The 10,592-nt window shown below is 31.3% G+C and overlaps 2 protein-coding genes across 6 annotated transcripts in view; one reads left to right on the top strand and one right to left on the bottom strand.

Moving 5' to 3' along the window:
• Positions 1–4,271, top strand: part of LOC101500650 (CHD3-type chromatin-remodeling factor PICKLE) — a 17,398-nt gene extending 13,127 nt beyond the window's left edge. For all 4 annotated transcript variants that reach the window (XM_027334028.2, XM_073367862.1, XM_073367861.1 and 1 more), the window contains 8 exons: positions 51–125; positions 1,779–1,840; positions 1,938–2,014; positions 2,200–2,327; positions 2,479–2,836; positions 3,050–3,182; positions 3,405–3,478; positions 3,612–4,271. In XM_027334028.2, the coding sequence (XP_027189829.1) occupies positions 51–125; positions 1,779–1,840; positions 1,938–2,014; positions 2,200–2,327; positions 2,479–2,836; positions 3,050–3,182; positions 3,405–3,478; positions 3,612–3,836 (1,132 nt within the window). In that variant the 3' untranslated portion in view covers positions 3,837–4,271. The remainder of the gene's footprint in view (positions 1–50; positions 126–1,778; positions 1,841–1,937; positions 2,015–2,199; positions 2,328–2,478; positions 2,837–3,049; positions 3,183–3,404; positions 3,479–3,611) is intronic.
• A 1,450-nt stretch (positions 4,272–5,721) lies between these two features.
• LOC101500109 (two-component response regulator ARR10) lies at positions 5,722–10,368 on the bottom strand. 2 transcript variants are annotated; one of them, XM_004498728.4, is made up of 6 exons: positions 10,045–10,368; positions 9,069–9,221; positions 8,357–8,740; positions 7,807–7,883; positions 6,715–7,596; positions 5,722–6,154 (listed from the first exon to the last, which is right to left on the bottom strand). In XM_004498728.4, exons 1-6 carry the CDS (start codon positions 10,181–10,183, stop codon positions 6,086–6,088), a joined length of 1,704 nt encoding a protein of 567 aa, XP_004498785.1. In that variant the 5' UTR covers positions 10,184–10,368; the 3' UTR covers positions 5,722–6,085. The 2 variants fall into 2 exon arrangements, with proteins under 2 accessions (XP_004498785.1, XP_073223160.1); XM_073367059.1 differs by lacking the exon at positions 5,722–6,154 and having other exon boundaries at positions 6,715–6,807; positions 6,900–7,596.
• Between the last annotated feature and the right edge of the window lie 224 nt (positions 10,369–10,592).

Genomic DNA, 10,592 nt, shown 5'->3' with positions numbered 1-10,592 from the left:
CTTTTCATGGAAATATTTGCTGTTTTTCTCATTTGGTTAGTCAATAACAGGTTTGGGGTTGGTGATTTTGATTGGAAGGAGTTTACTTCACACATAAAGCAGAAGACTTATGAAGAAATCAAAGAGTAGTAATCTGTTTTTTCGATTAACATGTCACATTCTAATTTAGTTTTATTTGGATTTATGCCATTGTTTTTGTATGCCAGAACTTGTATCTTTTCATATTAGCTTTGTTTTTGTTGGGAGGAAGGGGGGATTAAATAACATTTGAGTCCATAGTATCAATACGGATATTAATAAGTATATTTATGGATTTAATTAGATTGATCTTGAATATACTTGTCTGTCTGTGTAGCTGTACATATTTTCTCATTCAAGAAATATTATATTATTGGTAACTGTTGAGAGTCCCACATTGGATAGTGATATGGTCTGAACAATGGTCATAAGCAGATGACAACCTTCACCTTATGAGCTAGTTTTTGGAGTCTATCTTTGATTCGTTGGGTCAATCATAAATGCCCAATCCTGGAAACTTTCCCCTCCATATATTTAGTCCTAGGCATGAGGGTTGTGTGCTGAGAATACAACACTGGATAATGATATGATTGAATAGTAGTTATAAGTCAGGGATTACCCTCACTCCATATGCTAGCTTTTGGGGTTGAGTTAGGTCCAAACCCAATTTTAAGATTTACTAATTTCTTGTTTCTATATACATGCGGGTGAACATCTTAAGCTTACATTTATAACCATTTCATTTTCTTATGATGACCCATATAACTGCAAGCATTCCTTCTCTGTAATTGTTTTCGCAATTTGTCTAAAATAGCATTACTTAATAAAAAAAAAGCTTATGAATAAAGCAAGATGGTAAGGATCAAGAAAAAAAATTCTATAAATCTACGAACAAGTCATCCACATTTGTGGTCTTCTTGAACATTATTTGGTTTCTCTTTTTAATACATGATTTTCTTAACATTTAAAAAACAGTAGGTGCTATCTGATTCACAATTTACTATATGTATGTGCATGAATTTCAGGCATAAGCTTTTATTTGTTCATGTATTCATCAATGAAGAGAGTATGCATGTGCTGGATCTGTATTTGATTGACTAAATGATTTTTGAGTAGAAAACTTGACTTATAAAAGAGGTGAAATGGGTCTTCAGAATCTATTCCCTCTAGTCCTATATATGAGGACAAGAAAAACATAACACTCCTCTCGTGCTGAGGACAAGAATAAACTATCTGGGCGTGACTTGAGTGGCCCGATAGTTGTAATCTAATAGCAAGTGGCTCAATGAATGTTGGATAGGCTTTAATATCATCTTATAATTTGGGTTGGGTTTAACACAACCCCACGAAACCGGTTTGTAGGGTGAGGACTAGTCACCACTTATAAATACTTTGTTTGGTCTTTTCTTATGCAATGTATGACTCTTAACAAGACTAATGAGAATATTTAATGCTATCATTTTGATAGTTTATTCCAAGTATGACCCTACACTAAATGCTCTTGGGGAATGGTGAGACCCACATATATGGGTTCGATGCATTTTTTATTAATCATTGGTTAAGGGTATAAAAGTAAAATAAACAATTAGTGCAACGTAAAATGTATGACTTTTTCTTATATAGGTGACTAGAAGGATTATTACTTAGTTTTGTACAGTATGGTATGATATAGTTTTACCCACCACATGATTTTATTATATAACGTAATCGTACCTTAAATCATTCTTTGTGAGCGAATTTGATCTATATATTTTAAACAGGTATGGAACCCTTTTCTTGTCTCATATTGCTGAAGATATAAATGATTCCTCTTCATTCTCAGGTGATAGATCACTTATTCCTGTGATATTTCTCTCAGTATCGTCTCTCCTATATTTTCAGTTAACCTCTTTTCCCTCTCTGCTGAAACGTGTCTATAGATGGTGTTCCAAAAGAAGGACTTCAAATACAAGATGTACTTATTAGAATTGCAGTTTTGCTATTGATAAGAGAAAAAGTAAGTTCTTGAAATAAATTTGCTGTATTTTGTTTTCTTGCTTTTTGTATGTTATTGTGTCATTATGCTTGATTTTTATTTTATTTTAAGTTCTTGAAATAAAAAGTATGTTATTGTATGTTATTTTATTTTCTTGTCTTACCGCTCCTCTCATCACTTGATTTTTCCTTATTTTGGAATGACAGGTGAAGTTTGCATCAGAAAACCCTGGCACTCCACTTTTTTCGGATGACATCTTGACACGCCGTGCTTTGAAAGCTGCAAAGATATGGAAGGAAGAGCACGATTTAGTCTTACTGCGTGCAGTTTTGAAGTATGTCTTTAAATAGATAATTTTGTATACCATCATAGCCATAGGCAATTAAAGTGCATCTTTCTAAAATCTCTCTCTCTCTCTCTCTCTCTCTCTCTCTCTCTCTCTCTCTCTTTAATCTAGTCCTTTAACATAGTTATTTTCTATTAAGGCATGGGTATGGGAGGTGGCAAGCTATTGTTGATGATAAGGATCTGAATATTCAGACGGTCATCTGTCAGGAGTTGAACATTCCCTTCATAGATTTCCCAGTTCAAGGACAAGTTGGCTCTCAAGGGCAAAATGGTGCAAATAACACAAATGTGGAATCCCCTTGCAACCAGTTTAGGGAGAACAGTGGCTGCGGCATGGCAGATGATGGGTCACATGGTTCTTCTGATGCTAGGAACCAAGAAAAGTTGTATCAAGATCAATTTGGAGAGATGCAGAGAAGACACATTGATTTTATAAAAAAGAGGCTACTTCTCTTAGAAAATTGTCTCAATGACGAGTACCAAAAAGAATACTGTGTAAGTGCATAATGCTTCATGGAACACAATCTCTTTAATTCTCTCTCCATGGAACACAATCTTTTTAATACTCTCTTTCTATTTATTTCCGTCAATTATCATCTCAGATTTAATTGTTAATCATAGCTATGTATGCTTATGTTTAACTGGCAAGGTTTGTTTTACACCTAGGGTAGATCATGTGGTACTGACTGACTAATGAACTGTATGCAGGATGATATGGAAGCAAAGAGAGGGACCAATCAAGAACTTAAAAATGAAAAAGTGGCTACAAATGTACGAAGGCACACATTAGGGGAGTCTCGCACCCAAACAATCAATCAACTGCCTCAAGTAGAAGCAATAAGTATGAATTATACCTATCCATTGACAGCTTTGTCTCATACCATAGCAATTGCCTATTTTGCATCAGATAGTACATCAATATGTTTTATGCATGTCACTTTTTGCTTTGGTTTTTTCTTCTTTCTTTGAAGATCTTTTCTCAAATTCTCACATTTTTCCATTTCTGTCTGCATAACTAAATCAAAGATTTAATTAATTGTAGTTCTTCCATTTTTTTTTGCAGCTTCAGAAGAAATCTCTACTTCTGCTTGTGATAATGATCCAAATCGGTTGAAATTAGTGCATCTTTACAATGAGGTAAAAATGTGTTTGTATTGCCACTCTTCAGTTGTCCTTTCTTTCTGAATGATCGCTGCATGATACAACAAATGGTAGGAAATATTTATATATTGAGTATCTTTATCAATTATCTTTCCCTCTGTATTGGCAGATGTGCACGGTCGTGGAGGAGAATACTGCAGATTTAGTTCGAACATCATGGTCCAGAAAACAGACAGAAGTCAATGCTATGAAGAATTTCCATCAACTGGAAACCATTTGTGGAGATGTCAACAGAATTCTAACACAACAAAATCAACACACTTTAAAGCCAATAGCAAATTCTGATAACAAATCAAATGTCCTATTACAGAATGCTGTTTTGGATTCCGAATAGATTTCATTATCCTTCAAAATGAATGCAAATCTAGAGTTAATGGAGACTGAATCCCAAAAAGAAAGCAAGCGGCCCGAGCCAAGTGGAACAGAAAGCAATTCAATTTTGATAAGTGATCAATAATGGAGATAACAAACTGATCTATGAAATGGATGGAGTATGATGGCATTCCAGAAATCAGATGCGGTGGTAATTTTGTGGGATGATTAAATGCAATGCCTATTAGACGGATATTTATTTCACCTTGTAGCATAGTAGTCTTAATCAACATATTTTCTTCGGTTCATGAAGAATATATATTGTATACTCCCTCAATTCAAAAAGATTTGTTTTTTTAGGTATTTAAATATATTTTAAAACTTTGGGTATTTTTAATATCTAAGATATATTTGATATTTTATTTCAAATATAGCTCTAAATTATGCCGTTGCTTCATTTGTATTTTACAAGAGGGTAACTTTGTGTTGTCTATAGTGTTTTTCTCTCTCTAATAGTTTAATGGTTAGACTCACACACATTAAATACATTAAATGTGAAGTAAAAAATTTTGAATTTTAATTCAGGTCTATGCATATTGAATTTTGAATTCTAATCCAGGTCTATGCATATTGACATTGTTGCGGTTATCAATTGAGTTGTATTTGTCGGACAACTAATTTATGTCCATTTCTACCTTAAACAACTGATATTTATCATTCAAATTGTAAGTGTTAGTTAAATTAATCCATAAATTTTATAAATTGATAAATTCATCTCTAAAACTGTAAAATAGTAATCAAAATAATTCATATTTAAATTTTTATCGTTAAACATTATGAGTGACATATTAATTGAATATCTGATCACTCTACGTTGATTTCATATCAATGTCATCACAACATGAATTAATTTTCTATGAAATTTAAATCTTTCATAGACTAATTTGTCTATAATCAATTCATGCACAATTATAATTACTTATAAATTTATTTTTGAGATGATAGTTTTTTATAGACAAATTGTTCTCGTAAAAATGACATTGATATGAGATCAACGTGGATAAATCACATATTCAATTATAGAGCCACATCACAATATCTAACTAAAAAAAGCTAACAATACTATTTTGATGTATATTTTCCAATTTCAAAAATATATTTGGCAATTTGAATTTACATATTAACTCAAATATTTCATGAGTTGCTAGAAAGAGGTCTCCTTTTTTAGAGTACTTGGTCTGTTGTATAGGTGACTCCAAAGTGCTCTAGACTTTACTGCTTTTTTGATTAGTCAGATTGCTGTTTAGATTTCTTTAATTTCATACTTAGACTAGTTCCTCCACCTCATATCAATGAAGGCCTCAGGTTGGGTTTATGGACAAGAATTTGTTTAGTTAGGAGGAAAAAGAACGGGAGAACTTTGAGAGAATGAGAGGAATAAAAAAACAGGGGAATGACTCACTTTCTTTTTAATTTGGGAATTCCACCGAATCCTACCGTCTGAATTTTAATTACATCGAATTTAATTTAAATTGTTTGTAATTGAATAATCACTAATATTTCAAAGGTGTCAATGTGAACTTGATAGTGGAATCAGATTCTTTTTTGAGAAACTATCTTTAAAGAGAATAACATGAAAATATATGAGTAATATATATTATTTATGTTATGAGATTACTATCAAAGAATAATGGATTTGAAAACTTATTCAAAATATTTCAAAGTAAGTTAACGTATCTTTTTAGCCTGTATTATTGGAGAATTTTAGTGCAATAAAAAAAATAAATCTCATGAAAAGTGAGAATTATAGGGTTGTTGGAATATTTGTAAACATCAAAATAAAAAATATTGACACTCCATAAGCTACTATGCAAGATTTTCTAAAATAAAACAACAAAGGAATGATGTTCATAATAAAGCCAATATTTGCATTTTAGATATGGAAAAGCCCACAATACTTATTTTCATTGTAGTAATTATCTTATTCTTGCTTTTGTAACACTAACCAATTAGCAAGAAAAAAAAAAAGCATGTTTGCAAAAAATAAAACATGGTCAACTCCAAAAAGTACTATTGGGCAGTGTGAACAACAATGTGTTTTCACATATTTTGAGAAAAAGCCCTTTTGCTAGAAAGAAAAAATCTAATAAGAGAAGCTTCACCCCTTTGAGAAGATAAAACTTGGACAAGAAAATCTATATATGAAAAATTGCCACATTCTACAAAATTTCACCAACAAGCATGACTTGGTGCCTATATCTAATCTTGATGTCACATAGATGTCCCACCAGAATAATTTTCATACAAATATCCATCCATTGATTTCACCTTCTCTTGTTTCTGCATCAAATTACAATTTTGTTATAATTTTTGTTATTAGATAATAATAGGCATAGAAGGAATTAAGGATCATCAGGCAATAAAGAAAAATGTATCATAAGTTAAATAGTACAAATTTTTTTATGTACATCTAATTTTTCCTACTTCGGCAACACCTGATTAATTACTTGCAAAATTATGTTAATTCAGGTAAATAGATAATTATGGTTAATTCAGTTAAATAGATAGTTAATTTAGATCACGTTCAAAATTGTGGTTAATTATGTGATCTAAGTTAATTATCTATTCAACTAAAGTATCTACATTTTTTAACGTGATTAACATGTGTCGCATGTGTATGAAAAATTGAATGTTTACTATAAAATGTATAATACAACTTTAAAAATCAAATTATGTTTACAAAGCATATAAAAACAGTATTCTGATGTAACAACAACTCTAAATTGTTTTCAATTTAATCACAAATATTCATGTCAAACATGAAAACAGAATCAACAGAACAAATAAACACAAAATAGGTAAAGTGCTAAGAATTCATCAGAAGGCATAAATTTTGTTACCTGTTTTATCATGTCACAAACCAAGTCTTCCAATGAACCAAGATTATGAGAGATTCCAGTATTTTGACCCTTCATGTGATTCATCATAAATACCTGATGTGGTTTCAATGAGTTATATTCTGTTAATTCGGCAATTGCGTCAGGCTTCATTTGTAAATGATCACAATAATTGTAGGCCAAGTTACCTTCTGATTCAACAGGAACCATAGTTCCTACTGAATTACCAATCGCTTGAGAATGATAACTTCCATCATCATGAATATTATTGTTACTATCCCAATCTTGAAATGCCACATTATTAGTACTAGTAAAAACAACAGCTTGTGAATTCATTGAATCATGTGGTAACTGCATAGTGTTTGACCATATATCATTGTATTGTGGAGGCTGATGTGAAGCTAAATTGATTTTGTATTGTTTGTCTTGAGGGTTTGCTTCCAGCAACAAGGGTTTGTTCGAGATATCGAAAACCGAACAAGGTACTTTTGGTTTATAATTTGAGAGTTTATTGGTCACATTTTGCATAGGACTAATACCTCTATTGTGTTGCAATTGATCAAGATTTATCGGATTGGCGCGAGGGACGACCGATTGGAACTTAAGCTGATCATTATGTGTATGACTCAACTGATGAGTTCCAGAAGAAGCAATTCCATGCACATTGGGGTTCAATATATTAGTCATGCCATTAGATGGAAAGGTTCTGAAAGGATTGTTGTTGTTATGAAACTGTCTAGAGGCACTCAATGTATGCAAATTTCCTCCAACACCATTGAGAGAATTCAATCTTGAATAGGATATGTCTGAACTAGCTAATGCTGCTTCCATGTTAGCTTGTTGGTTTGGCACTGTACTAAGTTTTTTCAGATAGAGTCTATATTTCTGCATCAATTTTCAGAAACACAAGTAAGGTTTTGTTGAATTAAAAAGGCTTATAAACTATGCAGTTGTGAAACTTCAAATTGAAGACATGTCTGGTGTACAATACGACATTCAATTACTTCTATTTTTCAAATTATTAGTAGTGTGAGTGTTGTTCCAGGTATCTGTATAGTTAATATAAGGCTACAGCATAAGAGATGAGAACCGTACCTGAAGATGGCTTGCCACATTCTCCCTTGTAAGCTTTTCAACATTCATCAAGTCAAGTATCTTTTTAGGCACAGCTTCTGCAAGCAAAATAACAATTATCATGAGAAACACAGTTGGTATTAGAACAACAACTCTGGTTCAAAAGAAAATCGATACGAAAAACACAAACAAAGAACACATAAGATTTAATCATGGAGTTTGTCCAATTGAGCCTATGTCTCCGAATGCAGAGAAGTTGTATCGAGTTTCTATTATTCAAAGCTAAAACATATGAGTCATTCCCAACTGTTCCGTATAGAAAAACTTCATAGCATTGCTAAAACATAAGTAATGATGATGCCATGAAATTCACTCGTAGGATTAATCATATAAGTATTTAAGGAGAGTATTCGAGTAAGTCTTCAAATAATACAAAGTAGAATTTTCATATCATAACATTCACAACTCAATATTGGATTACTAAAATGGAAAAAAGAGGAATACTATACAGCAATTGATAAAAATTATGATGACAATAGTTTTTGCATTGAAGAAAGAGGGAAGAACATACTATCAACGCCTAAATGATTAACAGCAGCAACAAACTTGCGGTGTAGCTCCACGGACCAAACAACTCGAGGCTTCTTCGGAGCCGTTGGATCCTCATTGTCATGATCATCATCATTCTCCTCACCATCATCACCACTCTGATCCTTCCTTTTTTTGGATGGCTTTACATTTTGATCCGAATTCGCTGTCACTGCTGAATCTATTCCATTTCCGCTATCCGAATTAGGCACATTTTGATTGCTTGTTTTACAAGTCTTCTTCTTTCTGATTACATGCTGCCAAATGATTTGCACTTCCTTCATTCTAACAGGTTTCAGCAGATAATCACAAGCTCCATGAGCAATTCCCTTCATCACCATCTTTGGATCATCATTGGCAGAAAACACTGAAATCAAACACTTTGGTGTGTTACTTGCATAACAAGTTTCATATTTATCAACCAATTATTGATAGTGATGAAATAACCACAAAGAACATAAGAAAACAGAAATATCAAATCTTGTAAAGTCTAAATATCATAACTATCTAAAGTGAAGAAATGCAATCATTGATTAGAAAATCAATTGTTTTGATATTTTATCGCTAATATCGATGGTTGACAATTAGCATTGCACTTTCTTAATATGTTACTGCACTTTAGAGGAGTCAAATTGTATCAATAATTATATCATGAATCAATAACATAAAATGTTGAAAATTGCATATTAGCTTACTTATGACAGGTAGGTCCATTTCAAGTCCTACAAGCTCAAGCAGCTGAAATCCATCCATGTCAGGCATATGAACATTACTGATTACAAGATCAAAATTGTTTTTGTTTTCTCTCAACAAATTCAGAGCCGTTATCGCGTTTTGAGCAGTGGTTACTGCAACAACAACAATCATAGCCAAAATTAATATGATTCTGAAAAGAGAAAAAAAATACATTGCACAGATACAACTAGAACATAAAGTCTATGAAATGTTAACTAAAAAATAAACATAATGATACTATTCAGAGGAAAAGAGTTACATTACATTCTGCCGCATCTATGAAACCAATAATTTGGATTTGATTAAATCTTTGAGATCCAATAAACAACTTAAGATCAAGAATACAGAAGAAAAATTTTAAAAAAATTGTGAACTTTAAAAACTAAATCGTGTCCAATTTTTTTATAAATATTAATTAATTTTCTAATTGTTCTTTATTTTCATCATGATCCAAAAAAAAATAATGCCCAATCTCTGAAAGAATGTTATGGCTCAAATATAATTTAATCAAAGCCAAGCAACATCAAAGAAAATTAATTAACTGATTGATACAAGCATTGGCTGAACATAATGTAGAAAATTAGATATTTGATGCAATATGGTTCAACTTCATTCATAAAAATCTAAAATCTAAAATCTAAAATATACATAAATATACATATCTCCAAAACTTATTATATACCCAATCATAAGATTTGTCTTATCAAAAACCAAAATAAACAAATTGACTCAATTTGACAAATTCAAGTTTAAAATAACAACAACAAATAGAACAAATAAAATAAAAACCGTTCGTGTTATCATTCTAATTATAATGTCTTGGCCAAAGGAATCAAAAGAACAAAAACGAATCCTATTTTTAATATTTATAAATAAAAAAAAAACAATAATAATAATAATAATAATAATAAATAAATAAAAAATAATAAAGCATACCATGATATTGACACCTTTGAAGCAATCTCTCCAAAATCTTGAGGCATGTTCTATCATCGTCAACAGCAAGAACACGCATTCCAATAGGAAACTGATCTTTGAGATCATTCATCTTATCATCTTTCACCACCACAGTCATATTCTGATAGTCCAAAACCTATTAGTCTTGGTGATTCTCTTTTAAAGTTCCAAAATCCAAAAACCACCAACAAAATCTATTAAACAAATATAAAAAAGTGATTTTAAGGAAGAATATAGTTGACAAAGAGAAAAGAAGATCAAGTGATGAATTCAAAGAGAGAATAATTGAAAAGTTTTTTTATGAGAATTGAGAAGAAAGATACAGAATCTTGCACAATATATATGTAAAAAAAATAGTCGTACCATGCAGGGCCCGGCCCAACACGCTGTCAAAATTTCTTAATGAGAATTAATATTTTATTAATATGTTATTTAATAATTATAAAAAAAAAAATTAGTAGAATTAATAATAATTTTAAATTTATTTTCTCTATATTTTTTTAAAATAAAATAAAACATTTTAACTG

The sequence above is a fragment of the Cicer arietinum genome, chromosome 4, assembly GCF_000331145.2.
Source record: "Cicer arietinum cultivar CDC Frontier isolate Library 1 chromosome 4, Cicar.CDCFrontier_v2.0, whole genome shotgun sequence".
Classification (NCBI taxonomy): Eukaryota; Viridiplantae; Streptophyta; class Magnoliopsida; order Fabales; family Fabaceae; genus Cicer; species Cicer arietinum.
This window is presented reverse-complemented; position numbering and strand designations above follow the sequence as displayed.

Coding starts and splice junctions, on each gene's coding strand:
- LOC101500109 (XM_004498728.4), bottom strand. CDS start 10,183: ATGACTGTGGTGGTGAAAGATGATAAGATGAATGATCTCAAAGATCAG. Junction 8,741..9,068: donor AATGGACCTACCTGTCATAA/GTAAGCTAATAT, acceptor GTTTGATTTCAG/TGTTTTCTGCCAATGATGAT. Junction 7,884..8,356: donor TAATCATTTAGGCGTTGATA/GTATGTTCTTCC, acceptor TTTTGCTTGCAG/AAGCTGTGCCTAAAAAGATA.